Source organism: Vicugna pacos, chromosome 35 (genome assembly GCF_048564905.1).
Source record: "Vicugna pacos chromosome 35, VicPac4, whole genome shotgun sequence".
Taxonomy (NCBI): domain Eukaryota; kingdom Metazoa; phylum Chordata; class Mammalia; order Artiodactyla; family Camelidae; genus Vicugna; species Vicugna pacos.
Genome location: NC_133021.1, coordinates 12,105,083 through 12,123,970, shown reverse-complemented (window position 1 = coordinate 12,123,970; position 18,888 = coordinate 12,105,083). Strand labels below are relative to the sequence as shown.

At 40.7% G+C, this 18,888-nt stretch overlaps 1 protein-coding gene across 12 annotated transcripts in view; it reads right to left on the bottom strand.

Moving 5' to 3' along the window:
- Positions 1-18,888, bottom strand: part of ODAD2 (outer dynein arm docking complex subunit 2) — a 146,727-nt gene that overhangs the window by 88,702 nt on the left and 39,137 nt on the right. For 10 of the 12 annotated variants that reach the window (XR_012067004.1, XM_072954886.1, XM_072954887.1 and 7 more), the window contains 6 exons: positions 11,837-11,983; positions 11,223-11,432; positions 7,103-7,345; positions 6,256-6,366; positions 2,181-2,335; positions 928-1,170 (listed from right to left, as the gene is read on the bottom strand). Coding sequence is in view for 11 of the 12 variants with exons in the window: in XM_072954886.1 (XP_072810987.1) it covers positions 928-1,170; positions 2,181-2,335; positions 6,256-6,366; positions 7,103-7,345; positions 11,223-11,432; positions 11,837-11,983 (1,109 nt within the window). In the remaining variant the exon portion in view is untranslated. The remainder of the gene's footprint in view (positions 1-927; positions 1,171-2,180; positions 2,336-6,255; positions 6,367-7,102; positions 7,346-11,222; positions 11,433-11,836; positions 11,984-18,888) is intronic. The other 2 variants (XM_072954881.1, XM_072954885.1) reach the window with 2 other exon arrangements.

Below are 18,888 nucleotides of genomic sequence, written 5' to 3'. Positions count from 1 at the left end.
ATTTTATGCATTTGGTAGTTAAGGCACCAAGTAGGTTAATAATTTGCTGAAGGAAACACAGTCAGTAAGTGGTGAGACTGGCATCCCAGGCACTGGTTCCAGAATCTATATTCTTAACAACTATATACTATTCAGAATAAAATGAGATTGTGCAAAGTATTAAACAAGAATTTTGATTCTTGAAAGGTGATACACATAGATACATATAATGTACATATATGTGTGTGCATATCTCTATGTGTACATATGTGTGTGTATATCTATATATGTATAGAGATGTATATACATATATGTGTATATATATATTCATCATATAGACTGTATAGAAAATACAAATAAGAAACTAAAAAGGATCCCAAGTCCTACCATCCAGAAATAATCAGCATTAACAGCTAATATAAATTATCCCAGTTATCTCTTTATACCTATAACCAGATAAAAGAATGTATGGCTAGGTAAGAGACAGAGATGATATGGATGAATGGATGAATGGATGGATGGATAAATAGACAGACAGATAGACAGATAAAAATAGTGTTTTAAATACTACCTTTTGATTTATTTATGAGCAAGATGATAAAATTCGCACACCTACTCATCCACCCTTTCCTTTTTCTTTTTGTCAGCTGTACTAGTACATCATCGTTATCAATGTTTATAACATAATAGATGATTCCCCTAATGCTAATTCCTCCATTGTTTTGATCGATTGCTGGGTATGTTAAGTCCCCCAGCTTTAGCCCTCCAGCTCATCCAAGGGAACATTTTGGCTCTGTAAGTCATGATTGTGGTCATTTGCATGTGAACACATTTTACTCTTTCATCACTCATGCATGCCAATTCTAAGAGGTGACACTATTCCATGACTCCCCAAGAGTTTCCCCTAACACCCTCAAATAAAATCTTTCAGCTTCTGGGGCCACTTACATCATACTTTCGGGCTCTACTGCACAAGCACCGACTGCTTTGGTGACATTGACAAGCAGAGCTTGGTTTGTTCCAACAAGGAGTTTCACCAGTGGTTGGATGCCGCCACATTTCCGGATAATGACTCTGTTCTCCTGTTCTTGGCAGCACTCTCCCAACGCACCAACCACATTCACAAGGACTTCTTCCGGCTGGTCAGTTAAAAGTCCCACCAAAGTTTCAATGGCTTTGTATTTGCGGAATCTAAGTTCACAGGGTGGGAAGGAAGGGAAAGAGATGGACAGTGTTATTTTTAGTATAAAGTTAGCTGATAATAACGAGTGATAACATTAATGGCTAAAATTTACTAAATGCCGACTATATGTTCGTTCAATCTTTGCAATAACCCTGTGATGCAGATAATATTATAATCCCCATTTTCAAAAGGCTAATCTGAGGCTTGATCAGCAGTGAAGCCAGCATCCACACCCAACCATCTGTGCCCTGAAGCACTGTACCATACAGCTTCTAGGAAAACTACAACTTCTTTTAAATCTTAGTGTCAACAGTTCTACAATTTTAAGGGTTTTGCCCTAGGCTACAGGGACTACTTTACATGAACAAAGCAAAATAAACCATTTTTGTGTTAAATAGAACATGTAAGTTTCCTGTTAAAGAAAATCATCCGCCTGAGACAGGGAAGAGTTGCCCCAGAACATCCATCATAGACTGTGCAAACTCTAAAAATGCACAAAAAGACGGCTTCAGAGATTAAAATCAATCGAATGGTCATAAAATTTACACATGCTTTAAAATTCAGTGAAATCGTATTTGAAAAATGACTACTTTTCTGGACCAGCTGGTTAGTTGGCATTTAGGTGACTCATCTTGTCAGAATGGAACCACTTCCATCTCTAAAGACTCAGTGGAATATTCATCCCCTCACCTTGATAGGTCTCTGCAGGAAGTATCAGGGATGCTTCCCATTTAAACGGCCGCCCAAATGCAAAACAGCCCATTGGCACAGGGAGATTATGTCAGCAAGCCCCGTACTCCTACTGAGGCACGGAAGGTCATTGCCAGGTGGTGAGGTGGGAAGTCAGGGTCTTCCATTTCTAAGAATCTCTTAACTCTGCCAACTTGGTCCAGAATGTACGTCTATGAAAACTGCAGGAGTAGCACTAGAGTCAAGTCTTTATGCAAGTAGCATTACAACAGAAAAATGTTTTTTGATGGACCCATTTTAATACAGAACATTGAATGCCTTCTCTTACTTGGTTGCGTTCTCTTTGCTGATGGAACATTTCCATATTGCCCCCGTGACGGCAGCCAGCCGTTCTTTATTGTCTGTTTCATTGAGCAGAGAGGCCAGGGGTTTGAGTCCTCCATGCCGCCTCATCAGGTGACGGGTTTCCTCGTCTTCAGCACACTACGCAAAAAGCCAGAGCAGAGGCTGTCATTGGTCAAGGTGTGGCAAGCTCTCAGTGACTGCGGAAGAGGCTGCCATTCTAGTAACTATGAAACTTCTTTTCAGAGAGTATCATTTTCTGAAGGAGCCTCTAAATAAAACATAATTCTTGTCTATACTGGCAGCTATCTGACAGCATCTCTCTTCCTTTCTGTGGCTTTGGCAATGTCTAGCAGTTTCTACATGCTTAGCAATCCCCCCAAGCCAGTCCAGGGGTAGTCTAGGCTTCTACCAAGAAGAGGCAGAGATCAGTAAGAAACCTAGAGTACCGCATGCATGGATGGAGGGTTTCAGCAGTAATGTAACCAAGACTCTTGGGAAAACATAGTAGATGAGTGAGTGATAGGGATTCAGTTAGATTTTCAATGACCCCAAAATCTAAGAAGTGAGGAATTTCCCCCAGTAGAGTTTCTATGCCCAGAGCAGTGGGTTATACCAACAGCAACTGATGTTTTATTCAAACATGTTTATCCATATGTTTGTGTCATCCTTTGAAATAAATATGTACTACATAGATGTTCCCAACTGATTATCCTTCCCAGTTTGTAGAGCCAAAAGATGATAAATTTGGTATAGGTTTGCTATTATCCTAAGCATACAGTTGGTCTTTAAGGCCATGTGATGCCTATCACACATCATCCCTGAGGGCCACTACCAAAAATCCTCATCATGAAAGAATTCAACAAGGTAGCAGGATACAAGATTAACCTACAGAAATCAACTGCATTTCTTTATACTAACAATGAAGTAGCAGGAAAAGAAACAGTCCCTTTTAAAATCACATCTAAAATAATAAAATACTTAGGAATAAATCTGACCAAGGAGGTGAAAGACTTATACATGGAGAACTACAAAAGGAAATTAGAGATGACTTGAAGAAATAGAAAGATATCCCATGCTCTTGGATTGGAAGAATCAATACTGTTGAAATGGCCACACTGCCCAAGGCAATCTACAGATTTAATGTGATCCCTATCCAATTACCCATGACATTTTTCACATAACTAGAACAAATAATCCTAAAATTTATACGGAATCACAGAAGACCCAGAACTGCCAAAGTAATACTGAAGAAATAGAATGAAGCTGGAGGAATAATCCTCCCAGACTTCAGACAATATTACAGAGCTACAGAAATCAAAACAGCATGGTATTGGTACAAAAACAGACATACGGATCAATGGGACAGAATAGAGAGCCCAGAAATGAACCCATAGACCTATGGTCAATTAATCTTTGACAAAGGAGGCAAGAACATACAATGGAGAAAAGATGGTCTCTTCAGCAAGTGGTGTTGGGAAAACTGGACAATGGCATGTAAATCAGTGAAGTTAGAACAATCCCTAATACCATACACAAAAATAAACTCAAAATGGCTTTAAGACTTAAATATAAGACAACACACTATAAACCTCCTAGAAGAAAACATAGGCAAAACATTCTCTGACATAAATCTTAGCAATGTTCTCCCAGGGCAGTCTACACAGGAAATAGAAATAAAAGCAAAAATGAACAAATGGGACCTGATTAAACTTATAAGCTTTTGCACAGCAAAGGAAGCCATCAACAAAACAAAACAACAACCTATGGAATGGAAGAAAATATTAGCAAATGATGCGACTGACAAAGGCTTAATTTTCAGAATATATAAACAGCTTATACAACTTAATAACAAAAAAACAAACAACCCAATCCAAAAATAGGCAGAAGACTTAAACAATTCTCCAATGAAGGATACAAATGGCCAATAGGCACTTGAAAAAATGCTCAATATCACTAATTATCAGAGAAATTCAAATCAAAACTACAATGAGGTATCACCTCACACCAGTCAGAATGGCCATCATTAAAAAGTCCAAAAATGATAAACGCTGGAGAGGGTGTGGAGAAAAGGGAACCCTCCTACACTGTTGGTGGAAATGTAGTTTGGTGCAGCCATTATGGGAAACAGTGTGGATATTCCTCAAAAAACTAAAAATAGACTTAACATATGATCCAGCAATCCCACTTCTGGGTATATATCCAGAGGGAACTCTAATTCAAAAAGATATATGCACCCCAATGTTCAGAGCAACACTACATACAATAGCCAAGACCTGGAAGCAACCTAAATGTCCATCAACAGATGACTGGATAAAGAAGCTGTGGTATAGTTATGCAATGGAATATTACTTGGCCATAAAAAGAATAAAATAATGCCATTTGCAGTAACATAGATGGACCTAGAGATCATCATTCTAAGTGAAGTAAGCTAGAAAGAGAAAGAAAAATATCATATGATACCACTCATATGTGGAATCTAAAAAAAAAAAAAAGAGCACACTAATGGACTCATCTACAAAGCAGAAATAGACTTGCAGACATAGTAAACAATCTACAGTTACTGGGGGGAAAAGAGTGGGAGGGGATAAATTTGGGAGTCTGAGATTTGCAAATGTTAGCCACTATGTATAAAAATAGATTTAAGAAACCAAATTTCTTCTTTATAGCACAGGGAACTATATTCAATATCTTGTAATAACTTTAATGAAAAAGAATATGTAAACAAATATATGTATGCATATGCATGACTGAGAAATTGTGCTGTACACCAGAAATTGACACATTGTAACTGACTCTACATCAATTAAAAAAAACAGAAAAAAAGAAACAAATCCTCATGGTAACACACCAGGAGGCATCTGCTAAATTTATCTTCTATTAGTGACTTTCAGTTCTGGTTAAGTTGCAACTTTTAAAAATTAATCACTATTTCTAACCAACCCTGAATGGTTACTCATATGACTGTATATGAGTAACCATTAAGATTACTATATAACCTTATACTATGGAAGTAGTGTGTGTGTGTGTATATATATATATATATCTTATATATCCTCATTATGAGTGAATTGTGTCCCCTCAAAACTCAGATGTTGAAGTCCTCACCCCCATACCTCAGAATGTGACAGAGGTAGCTAAGGTTAAATAAGGTCACTGAGGTAGGCTGAATCCAATATGATTGGTGTCCTTACAAGAAGAGGATATTAGGACACAGGGGAAGGACCACATGAAAACAGAGGGAGAATGACAGGTGAACATGAAGACACCAGCCTGCAATCCAAAGAGAGAGTCCTCAGAAGGAACCAACACTGCTGACACCTGATCTCAGACTTCTAGCTTCCAGGACTGTGAGGAAATAAACTCCTGCTGTTTCAGCTCCCCAGTGCCTACGGTTATGGCAGCCCCAGAAAACTAACACAACCCTCCACTGACATGAACCCCTTCTCTGACTCCATTGTTCTGGTGCATTCTCCCACTTTGCACATTCTAAAGTGCATTCCTCTAGGAGATCCACTCTGATTAGGCAGGAACAGGTGCCAACAGCAGCCAGCACATTTGCCCAGGCCTTTCTTCCAGTTTACGATTCTACTCTGTTTTCTGATACACTATGGAACTTACAACCCACAAAAAGTTAGTGAAGATTAAAATGAGCAAATTAATAAAAGGTAAAGCAGGAACACACACTCACTCATCCATCATGTCTTGGTAGGAGATGTATTTCCCAAGACCACTGTGTTGGATCAGGATGTACGAAAGGCAGTAGAGAGGCTCCATGTACATATTTGGCTATTTTACACTAAAAACATCATTTTAGCAGACAGGACATGTGTCTTATAGAACTGTAAGTAATCAAACATGTTGAAGCAGGTTTCTCTCTGATGTTTCCAGGCATCTATTATTACCAAAGGGCAGTGGCTTTCAAACCTATGTGTGCATGAAAATCCCTAGGGGCTGTTAAAAAATGCAGATTCCTAAGTACCGTCCCCAGAGAATGAGACCTCATGAAACACCACCTGAAACTCCACGAAGAACTCCAGCACCATCCTGAGTCACCGTACCTGGTAGATGGCCATGGCGCAGTGCTCCTGCAATTGCTCATTTTCACTATTTAGGTTCTTTACCAGGTTCTCAATTATCCTTTCTGCTTTGATGGCAGCTCGGCAGTTTTCCTAGGAAAATAAACTTCAATATTTACATGGTTATAACACATGAATATAAGCATCAATTCACGTTTATTAATAATGACGCTGAAGAAACTTTCTTCGTAAATAAACACCATGGTCTGAGCTTAACATACTGATATAACAATAGGAGAATTTAGTCAACATTTTCAAAAATTTATCACCCAGGGACCAATGTAACTAATGATCTTTTTTTAATGATAAAAGAGCAGGAATTAATAAGAACACAGACAGTACAGATGATACAGCTGAAAATTGGTTCTTTAAAAAGAAAAAATAAGTTGATAACTGGTAAGACTAATTAAGACACAAAGAGAGAAGGGACAAATAACCGTTTAAGGATTGAATGCATCACTGCAGACCCTGTCCATGCTAAAAAGGTCAAAAAAGCATACTGAAAAACTCTGAGCCAATATACTGTTTTGTTTTGTTTCATTTTTATATTTTTTTATTGAAGTATAGTTGATTATTAATAAACAAACACTGTGGTCTAAGGTTAACACACCGACAGAACAGTAGAAGAACTTAGTCAACATTTTCAAAACTACATCATCCAGGTACCAATGTAATTAATGTTCCATCAGTTTGAGCTTCTCTTTCTAATAGAATGGTGACTTCTTGGGAAAAAAAAAATCCTTAGCAGTCATGATAACCTTAAAAATTATTTTCTGGCTAAAGAAAGTCAAGGTGAAGAAAGCAAGGGAAGGAGAGATGGCCTGGGTACCTCTGAGGCACATTCTTGCAACGTCCCCACCACCGGGATTAGCATGTTTTCATGAGAGGTCTTCAGCAACTGAGCCAACAGATGGATGCCCCCCGTCTTACGAATGGCTTCTTTGTTCCCGTTACTCTTACTGCAGCTCCACAGCGCCAGTGCCCCACAGCGAGCCACCTCCACGTCTTTGGTCTCATACAGGCTTGAATAGGTGGGCTCTGTCGAGTTCTGTTCATGGTCAAGTAGAGCAACCTAGGTGAACGGATAAACACATGTGGGAATCTGTAAAAGAAAACTGAGCTCATCGCGCAACAGCCCCAGGGTCGCTACCAAGCTCACCTCCATCAAAAGTAAGAATCCTTAAAAAACAAAAAAATTAACTTTCATACTACATAGCTGTCAAAGAAACAAACAGAACCTTCAGAACAGTTTCCTTCAGCTTTGGGAGAATTAACCTTTCCTTCCCATGAGAAATTTAATCCCCCCAAGATGGCGTTTTCTTAATATAGCTCTTCACATTCACGTTAGTGAGGTTCGCAAACCACATGCTAAGCCTTGGTGCTAAGACGAGCAGGCTCCCTCAAGCCATCAGAGCGCTCCACAAGAACCGAACGGCCGGCACACTCTTCAGCCAGGAGCCTCTTTGGAGGACAGAGCCCTCCACCTGTGCTCCCAAAACCAGCTAAACCAAACAGCACAGCTGGCAGGACCCTCTCATTTCTTTGCGGTAACGGAAGTCCCGGAGGCCCTTAAGGGAGAGGCCCTTCACACGCACACAGCAGGCTGTCAGGCCGCCCCTCAGAGAAGGCAAAGCGAGGCCTCCCAGTGCTGTCTTTACCCCACGCACGTCTGCTCGTTCTCTCTCTGGAGGCCACACTCCGTGGATGAGGCCTACTTAATTGTGGCCTGCAGTCATGACCACTCAACCACGATCCCCAGGTTCAGAGGGAATAGCCCAGACCACGTAGTGTCACGGATTCTCAATTCCCAGGGGGGAGAAGATGCTGGTTTGAATCAGGTGGACACTCGGGTCTAATTAGTCATGGCCCAAGGACAGGCGTGAAGAGAACTTAGCGTGGCTTTTGGGTACCCCCTGGGCACAGAAGATGGTAATGCGCAGAAGGAATTCTAAGACAGTGGGCTTGAACACAGGGCAGTCTACAAGTACCTGTCTACTGCAGTTATTCCCTCATTATCCATATGAAGTCCAAATTCCGTAGTTCCTTGGAAAAGGCCCTGTGTGATCCTCAGGGTCCCGGCCTTCACCTCCCACTGCTCTGCCCATCTGGCCCTACGTACGGCCACGTTCAGCCACGTGCACTAACCAAGCTCTCAGTGCTGTTTCCCAGCTCTGGGCCTTTACAGTATGCCTTCCTCTCTCTCAAATTGTCCTCCCTGGTGTGTCTGCCTGACAGACACCTGCTCACTTGTCAAGGCTCAGGAGGGGTGACCTCTCTTCTCCCTAGACTCTTTTTTTTTAATTTTATCTTTAAAAGTTTTCTCTCTATCCAAATTTATTTATTCTTATTTTTAAAGGTTTTTCATTGAAACATAGTTGTCTTACAGTATTGTATTAGTTTTGGCTGTACAACATAGTGATTCAATATTTCTACAGATTACACTCCATTTAAAGTCATTATAAAATTATGGTGTATTTCCCTATCCCGTACAATAGATTCTTGTTGCTCATTTATTTTATACATAATAGTTTGTGCCTCTTAATTCCCTGCTGCTATCTTGCCCCCGTCCAATGGAAACCATTCATTTGTTCTCTGTGAGTTTCTGTTTCGTTATGTTCATTTGTTTCGTGACCCCACCTCTCCAAGGAGAGTCGATGGATCATCCCCTCCTTAATTCCTTCCCTGTTCCCAGCACTGACTTCCATGAAATGCCTAATACGCACCATTATGCTTTTGTTCTCGCCTGTATCCCCGCTGCCTTCACATCCCCACACCCAGGAGACTGTGACATCACTGTGGTCAGGGACATACATTTATTTGCATTTCTGTTTATATTTATATTGGTACCACCTTGTTCTGGTGGCCCACATTTCCACAAGTGTTTGAAGTGGTTTCCAGCGAAAGGGTCAAGGGCACTATACCTACAGAAGACACGGAATCTGGCCCCAGGACTAACAGCACCGGGTCTGGCAACATTTTCCTCCTGGATGCATTCTTCCTGTTTGCTGAACCTTCGTGTCTTCTGCCCAGTCTTCTATCAGCTGTGCCTCTCCAGAGACTGACCTCCACTTAGGTGCCCAGGCCCCACAGTGGCCAGGGCCCTCCTGCCTGCTCTGATCCTCCCCTCCGTGCCCTTGCTCTGGTGCCATAGCCAGCCTGTTGCTTCATCTCTACCTTGCATGATCTCTCTCATGTTCAGGTTTAGTTGGGGACTCCTGCCTGTATGTCACCTGCTTCCCTCCCCCATACCTAGCAAACCAAAAATGAACCCCCAGTCCTGGCCCTTCCCAGGTGTTTACTCAACTCAGCAGCTACAAGTTTACTATTAGTCTATCCCTCACTGGTCTTTCTTGTTCCTAATTTAGCTATTATTTAAAATTAAATTAAAACCTATGCCATTATTTTGATTAAGCTAGCACAACAGTCCAAATTCCAGGCCCCCAAACGTGATGCATAAGATGCCCATAAAAACATATGTTAGTGTTATATTACATTGTTCATTCATAAAATTTAATGGGAGCAGTTTCAGTGGCCATCAGCCTACCGTACGATTTTATTATTTAATCAGAATTCTGATAATCATAGTAATAATGGCCTTTTCCCCCCAACATTTTATTATGAAAACTTTCAAACATACACAAAGGGTGAGAGAATTGTGCAGCAACATCCATGTACATCCACCACCTAGACTCTGTAACTAACATTCTTCCATATCTGTTTCATCACACAGCTACCTATGCATCCATCTGTCCAGCCATGAGTCCATCTTATTTTTGAGACAAGTCATTATAATGTCTAGCACTACAGATTCCAAGTGAACAGCACAAATACACAGAATCTCTTCCAGTAAATTTCTGAACACGTTTCACTGTATACAAATTCACATAAATCTGTATTAATTCAATAGATATTTATGAACCCTTTATGTGTGCAAGGTACTGGGCTAGGTGCTTATTACACCAAGATGAAAAAGACACGTCTCTTGTCCTAAGGAACGTGAAGTATGGAAGTGGTGACAATTCTGCATGATAAAAGCTGTGACACAGGATCTACTGAGGGTGAAAACGCACTTGCAGGTTGTACTATATTAAGATGCTTCCTGCAGGGGCAGGGGCGTTGAACACATGCTAACTTGTTTCTTTCAGTGATAGTTATTGAAAGAATTATTTTTTTCGGATTATAGAAGTAATAGACAGCAAATTGGTAAATGTAGAAAAACAGGAAGGAAATTTGGTAATTGTTCCAGAGAAAAACCTTGGTGGACAATTTTGTGTATTTATTTCAAGTGACTTTGCTGTCTTTGTTGGGTATTGTCTTTAAAAGTTGGGATAATGGGTACCATCAGCTTTTAATCCCATAACAATTTTATATAATATTAAATGCACAATTATTCCTTGTTACTCAATAAACTTCCAAAACACAATACTGACAGCTGACAACAGGTGCTTCTTAAGCATATATACTGCAAACTGTCTTACTAATCTCATACTGTAAATACGCTTTTTCAGTTGTTACTCTTGTAAGTAACAGTGAGATGAGTAAGAGTCTGCAGCTCTGTCCCCATCGGGGACATTTCCTCATAGTGAGGTCACCACAGCAGAGGACATGGGCTACCAGACGGTGTTCCACTGCACAGGGTCACCATCCTGTCACCAAGCTGCCCACTACATGAGTGTATCCCTGCCCAGGAGATAGGTGAAATCAACTTCTATTTTTAAAAATTTATATTTCATTGAAAAATGAGGTTGAACATATTTTTTGGCCACTTGCCAATATTAATACACAAAAATAATTTTCAAGGACATTTTATACAAAAAGAAGATTTCCCAGAACACGCCCAGCGGTTGTCATTTAGTGTCCAGGAGGAGCCAGGAAGGACAGTGGGGATCTAGGGTCTGTCTCGGTGGCGGCTGCTGGGCCCACCACCGATATTGGCAGTACTTACTCACCAGTTTGGTGATGCCCCCGTGGCGTCTGACCGCCCGCCGGGCTCTTCGAAACTTGGCAACATTCGCAATTGTCTCAGCTGCCAAACATTTCAGACACTTAAATGGAGAATCGAGTATATTAACCATAACTGGTAAACCCCCAAGTTCAACAATATTACGTCTGATTTGAGGATTATGACTAATTTCCTTCAGGATTTGTAATGAACCAATCTAAACGAGAAGAGAAAGTTATAGGTGAATGAGTGCTTAATGCAGAACCAGAGCTACATATATATTTCTAAATCCCAAGTCTACCTAAAATCCTCCCCCAATTAAGTTTCTTAAGGGAACAGTTTCTATTCCCAGGTGTGAGACATACCCTCCACATTTTCCTTCAATTAAGTAAACAGACATTCATCATTTCAGAAGCTCAGGCCAATGGAAAAGAACCAGAAGAGGAGGAGGAACGGCAGAGAGCTGACAAGAGCAGCTAATCGTAGAAGAGACAGGTAATTAGTGTAGCAGCAGACAAAGACAAATGGCACGCTTCAGCAAGGGCAGACACCCAGCGCTGGGGAGAGAAGCACGTGCAGGTACCAACGAGGCTCCCCCTCCATCGTCACCGAGCCACTCACCTGACATTTGACTTCATCCGTTTCAAGTAAATTTATTAAAACTTCAAGGCCTCCAACATTCCTGATCGCCAACTGGCAGGTCTCTTGCGCTAATTTGAAATCCTTCATCGAACACAACGCAATCACTGTAGCCGTCTGATTTCCTCTCTGCAAAGACACAAGGCCACAGAGGTTAAGTAAGATCACACTCCCATAGAAACAGACTAAACAGTGATGAATCCAGGAACTGGGAAGCGTCGCCCCATCCACCGCACATTCAGTTTTTTCAAGTTCTCCGAGTGGGTTATAATTTGTTAAGTGAATTATGTGGAGCCAATGCACAGGGTGTCATAAAACATTATTCCAATTAAGAGTCCCCGTGCAAAAGTGGTCTGTCTGCTTTAAACAGCTACAACGTTAGGTGGTATTAGTGTATTAAATAGAGCCGGGGGCAAGCCCTGAGACGTGGGCTGGGGAATGTCAGTTTTACGTGGAGGTAATAGGGCCGCCCTTGAACTGTGAACTGTGCAATGCAAACTGTGTCAGAAAATTATTCCTGCAGATGTACACAGAACCGTCTGGACCAGAGAAAGCCTGGAGCCAGAGAAACCACGTGCGGAGCAGGACAGCGATGCACACTGGGACTGAGGGCGAGTGGAGCAGGGGCTGCGAGGCCAGGAAAGAGGCGGCAATTCCAGTAAGACCTGGAGACGGACCTGACGGGTGGATGAAAGAGAAAAAACATGGTTTCACCGTGGTGAGTGGACTGCGGGCCCAGCAGTGTGCAGACCAGCTAATCACCACGTGTGAAGAGAAGCGGGGAACTGCTTTTGTAAAAAATCCAAGAGATTTTAAAAATGTAAATGATTGATTAGTGAATCAGGCCTGCCAGGAAGTTAAATCAGAATTTGTTGCAGGAATTCTTAAGCAATGTCCACTGATCATGAGAGCTTTGAAAATTTTTGAAGAACAGAGCATGGTACATACTACTTCTACTGCTACTGACAGTGACTGGCATACGAGTCCCCGTGTAAGCACCGAATTAGTTCAGAAGACACAAAAGCAGTATTTCTAATGGAGACAAGCGGAAACTATTTTTGTAAAAGGTGTTCATAAAAGACAGCCTTGGATTTCTACCTCGAAACATAGTAGCAATAGCCTCAAATACATCTCTCTCTCTCTCTCACTCTTTTGAGGAAAGACACTTCAAATTATATTTGTGATCACTGGCTAATCATTACTTTATATTGCTACATATTATATGTGCGTGTATGTAGATAAACAGACTTAGGACAAAAATGGAAATTATATTCAAGCGGCCCAACCCCCTCCTTCATATCACACAAATGCACACTGGCCAATCCTCTTGTGAACTCAACACAATATGTTCTGTTTAAAATAAGAAACTGAAGTGGGATAAGCAAAGGGCGAGCGTCAAAAAGTGAAGAAGGAAATGTTTAGACTTCAGACTTTCTGCTTACTCCTTTCCAGATTATTCCCTCCACATCTCTAAAAATGTTATGAATGGCACTTCTGTTTTTCATTCTGATTTTCCCTCTGGGTAATCCAGGCTGTCCTCTGTATTCAAGATTATTTAGAATGACGAGAGCCTTAATTTTATTACTTACATTTAATATAGTAAGTTTTGTTCTTATAGCTGTTAGTGTCTTTTTCTTGATATCAAGAGAAATTCTAACATCACCAATTTCCCCACAGTTGGTTTTAAAACATGAAGCAATAAGTCCTCTGTTCATTACTGAGAGTTTCATAAACTCCCTTGTTTGGGGGCACAGGACACCCACACACCAGCATTTTCTGTTCCTCTTTTTAAAAAGGCACATATTTTGTAAACCATAAAGAAGAATCTAAATGCTCATCTTAATGAATTAAAGAAAACAATATAGAAAAAAGAATAGCAAAGAAAATAAGAGAATTCATTAAACAAGGCTCCTTTTCTGAATTTAAATGGTGATAAGGAGGCAGAAAGTTCCTCCTGGGATACCCGAAGGAACCGAGCTAGGTTCCGACATGAAACATTTGACAAAGGAAACCAAGAGCCTCAGGTCAAGAGAGCTCTCCGGCAGTGGCTTCAGACTCGTGTGTGAGGAGGCCAGAAGTCAAACAGCATGTGATGTCTCAGTCGAGCCGAGAGTCCTCCCAACCCCAGGTCCAGCTCCCTTGAGGAGGAGAGCTCTGTCCAGACATTCTCGGTCGTACACAGTGGAAAACCTTCCAGACTGCTGTTCTTGCATTCTCGTTTCTTTGGTAGCAATTTTCCACTTAGACACTCAGCACAATCATTGCTTCCTATTTCAAGTTCTTTTCATTTTTCTCCTGTTAGACTATTTCCATCTTTTGAGCTTTATTTCATTACTTACACTGTAACCAATCAGAAACATCTTTCAGTCAAGAAATTGCAGCAAATGCCCGAAAGGTAAGATTGTGTATTTTTCTGAATTATCTCTAGGCTGGTGTTGAGGCCAAATGATGGAAAATTTACATTTACCATTAAGAAGTTAGATCCTTATAGAAAAAAAAATTTTTTTTTCTGTAAATCATCAGCCTTTTCTGAAAATCTGGAAACACATTCATAGGCTTGAAGGATTTTTTTTTTTAGAACAGTTTTATATTAGGGAAAGTTAGTTTTTCCACATTTCAGGATTTACTTCTCCTCTTGTCACTGACCACACTCCCCAAAGGATTATAAATCTTTCAGAATGAATACCAGCGGACGGGAGCCAAAATATTCAACGTACAGAGCCACAAATGTTAGCCAATTTGCTATTCTTTAAATACCAGCTATGTCAAAGGATTTTCAAATGTTCGTTCCACTTTGACCATAAACATCTTACTGAGGAGAAGCAGGGCAGATATGCAAATATGCTCCTTCTTCAATTAAATCTCCCCCGAGAACGTAATGAGTTGCCCGTACTTCTTTTCACATTTTATCACACATTTGCATTTGTGAGGTTTTAAGAGCTGGAGAAAACAGAGTAAAATATTATGTTCCTAGCTTCTGAAAGGTTTCAAAGAATGCTTCCAGTCAGCTTTTCCACATCTTAAATTAACGCAGTCCCTTCGCTGGTTGTCCTCACCCCGCCTCCCCCATCCTCCTCAGGCATCTCCAGCTCTGCCGGCTCTGAGGCATTCGGGAGCTCACGCTCCCTTCCACGACCAGGAGGCCCGGTTCACGGTTGCCATCCGACTACAAACGTGAGATTGAACTCATGTTGCTTTCTCTCTGTTTTCTCAAAATGTCCTCTTGAAAGATGAATAGAGGACATTTTTAAGAGTAATGTTTCCCCTGGCATTAAATAAAGTCTCTGAAATAAAGAAGTCTTACCCACCTGGTGTATAGAGTAATAGCACCCCCCCCACCGCCACGTACTGCTGAGAAGGAAGAAATAAACGTTGACCACGTTGAAACGAAGAATGCACGCAAGAGTGAAACAGAGCACAAGCTGCCGGAAACCACTGTTGTATTTTTTTCATTCAACGAATTTGCTTACTAATTACTTAACTATTTGCCCAGCCTGATGCCAGGCACTAGAGACATCCTGATAAATGAAAACAGGCAGGGGCTTTGCCCTTATGGAGCTCACAGTTTAGTGGAGAAGAAAAATTTCATCCAAATCAATGGAAACTTTAAGTCTGAGAAGTGCCTTAAGGAAGAGGGACATGGGACCAGGGAAGCCCACAACAGGGGACTCTAAAGGGCAGGGGCATCAGGGAAGGTTCCCGTGAGCAAACAATGCCCAGGCTGAGGTCGGGGCTGAGAGCAGGTGGAGGACGAGGGAGGTGACGAAAGGCCCGCCAGTGACGGGGACAGCGCACCAGAGGAGTGGGGTGTGGTGACGGCGGTAAGACCTAAAGAAAGGCCAGATGGCCGGGATTCAGAGAGCAGGCGGCAGGGTGGTCCCAGATGAGCTGAAAAGCTAAGTGGGCAACAGTCCCTGCTGAGCCAAAGGCGGGGCTGAGAATTTGCATCTTTATTTCAAGACTGATAGAAAACATTCAAGGGTGGTTGGTTTTGCCAGGAGGGAGAGGGCTACCGTGAGCTCATGACATTGTTAAAGGGCACTCTGCTGCTGGAGGGGGCAAGCGTGGACAAGCGGAGACCCCTTGGGTACCTGCGGGGGGATAACATGGATTAGCAGGCTGAGGTGACTCAGTGTGTGCTGCAAAGGTTTCCAGTGACTTGGTTCAGAAAAGGATGCAAGAAGCTAGTCGATGGCACTTTGATGGCAAACACGCTCACAGGGTCATCCTTCGGGACCTCCTGTGGGAGTCCTGCGTGCCGGCAGGGGGCAGGAAAGCAGGCAGTGGCGCGAAGGGGATCAGAGGCCTTCCCTTCCCTGTTCCCCTCCATCTTCAATCAGGAGGCAGCGGGTTAGACCCAGTGAGGTGACACCACCAGCCATCCAGCTGGCTTTCAATGGTCTCAGCATTCTTTCCTCCAAACATGCCACTCATAGAGCCATGAACCCTGCCAACGACTGTTTATTAATGATGACAGAGGGGCTGGCGCCCCAGCACAGAGTTTGGCTCAGAGATCCTATTCATCTCCCAGGAGCAGGAATGGTAAAAAGCCAGTGCCCCAAGTGAGTGGCACAGAATCACGTTAAGTCAAGGTAGTAAAACATACTGCTTTGCCTTCTGTTTATTTGCAAACTGATTTCAATGCTGATGATTCAGCACTTGTAAACCTAGGGCTCAAGAGATGAGACGCGAAAGAGCTCCAAGGAAAAAGAGAAAATAGTGTTCCAGAAGAAAAAAGAAATTAGACTCAGATTGTTGGACTGCAGGCTTGCTAAGAACTTTTTTTTTTTTAAATGAGGAATGGGTAAGGAACAAGGCAAGGATTCCCTCACATTCTTTTTAAATCGCCATGGAACATTTACGTAAATTGATGACTTACTGGAATGTTACTGCAATAAGGAAAAATTTGTAGGAAATGTCGCAGTCTTCCTAAAAAGACTCAGAAGAATGAACTGAATAATTATGATTATTAATAAAAACAGTAAAGTGGTTGAATACAAGAGCAATATTCAAAAATGAGTAAGTCCCATATGCTAAGAATAACAAATCAAAATACGTACTTTGAAAAGAAGTTCCCATGCCCGTACTGGCAAAATAATAACAGCAAAAATATCTGTGAGTGAATCTCACAAGAAATGTGTTGTAAATATACGGGGGAAAGCTATTCAGTTTTACTGAAGTATAAAAACGATGAAATAAGTGAATGGTCATACCGTGTTTCTAAATAGGATAATTCAATGTTATTAAAATTGCAGTTTATCCAAAAAAATTTATAAATTAATGTAAGCCAACCGAAATCCCCACAGCATTTTTGAGTTTGTTTTTTTTTTAAACTTGAGTCTCAACTCATTCTCAAGATGATCTGAAATGGAAAATATGCAAAAAGTAATTTGAAATATTTTAAGAAAACTCTCTAGCCAATCAAATATTAAAATATACCAAAGCTACAGTCACTAAAAAGGCATGGAACTGGCATGGGAACATCCAAATAAATCAGGGTAACAGAAAGAGATCTGGAAATAAACTCTTACAAGTGAAATCACAGTACTTGACAAAAGTAGCCTCTCAGATCACTGAAGGAAAGAGCGGATGAGCCAGTCACCTGATTTTGAGAAATGACAAACTGAGAGAAACTATTTGCAAATAATTATAACAAAAGATTAATATGCATCAAGAATCAAAAGACAAAAAGCCATACAGGAAAATAGACAAAGTATACAATACAATGGCTACTTGACATATGAAAACATTTACAAACCTCACTAGCAATCAGGAATATGCAAATTCACACAAGATATATTTTCCCCTATAAAATTTTTTAAAAGGCTGAAGATTGGTGAGAGTTTATAACAGTGAATCTCAATCCTACGTGAGCAGTTTTAATACCCTAGGGAGATTTTAAAGATTATCAATGCCCAGAACCCATTCCAAACTAATTCAGTTCAAACTTCCATGAATAGTACGTGAGCATCAGAGTCTTTGTTTTGTTTTGAGGAGCTGCACTGATTTCACACTGTACCCACAGGTGAGAACCTCTGGTATATTATTGATACAGTGTAAATTGGTGTTTGCTTCCTGTAGGCAGTATCACAAAATTTTTATACATAAACCAAGCTTCGTTGATCACTTTTCATAATTTCCCTTTAAAATAAAAATAAAAATTAATGCAGTCCCTCTCAAACTTTACTGTGCATATATTCTCTTTTTTTAACACAACTTTACTGAGGTATAATTGATATACAAAAATTCTACATATATTTAATGTATACAATTTGATGAGTTCAGACATATGCATATACCTGTGAAACCATCACCACAATCAAGACAATGAATATATCCGTCACCTCCTCAAATTTCCTTATGCCTCTTCCCTTTTTGGTTTTAATAACACTTAATGTAAGATCTGCACTCTTACATTTTTCAAGTGCGCAAACAGAATTATTAACTACAGGTACTATGCATTTTGCATAACCGAACTTTTATACCCACTGTACAGCAACCCCCAACTAGAACTATCAACATTTTAAATGTGCATACTCTTTGACCCACGCAGTTCAATTTCAAAGAATCTATCCTACAGAAATAGTGTACATATCCAAAGAATATAGAAAAATATTTGCCACAGCATTGTGATAATAACAAAAAAAGCTGATTTGGGGAGACAACCTAAAAAAGTTATCAATAAGGGAACTGTTAAATAAACTACTGATATATGTATAATGGAATACTATGTAGCAATGAAAAGGATTGAGGCAGATATGAAAGCTCACCAAGGCATTACAGTAACTACACAAAGCCCAACGTAGAATCACAAACAGTCTGACTTCATTTTAGGTATAAAAATTACATATGTGTATATATATATAAACAAACATCTGGAAGGGGCTTTTCACTTTTATTTTTTGCATGGCTTAAATACTTATAATGAGCATGTGTGAATATATTATTTTATAATATTTTAAACATAGAAGAGGGTGGGGGATGGGCCAGGAGAGGAACACAGAGGTATCAGGAGACCACCACCAGCCAGGATC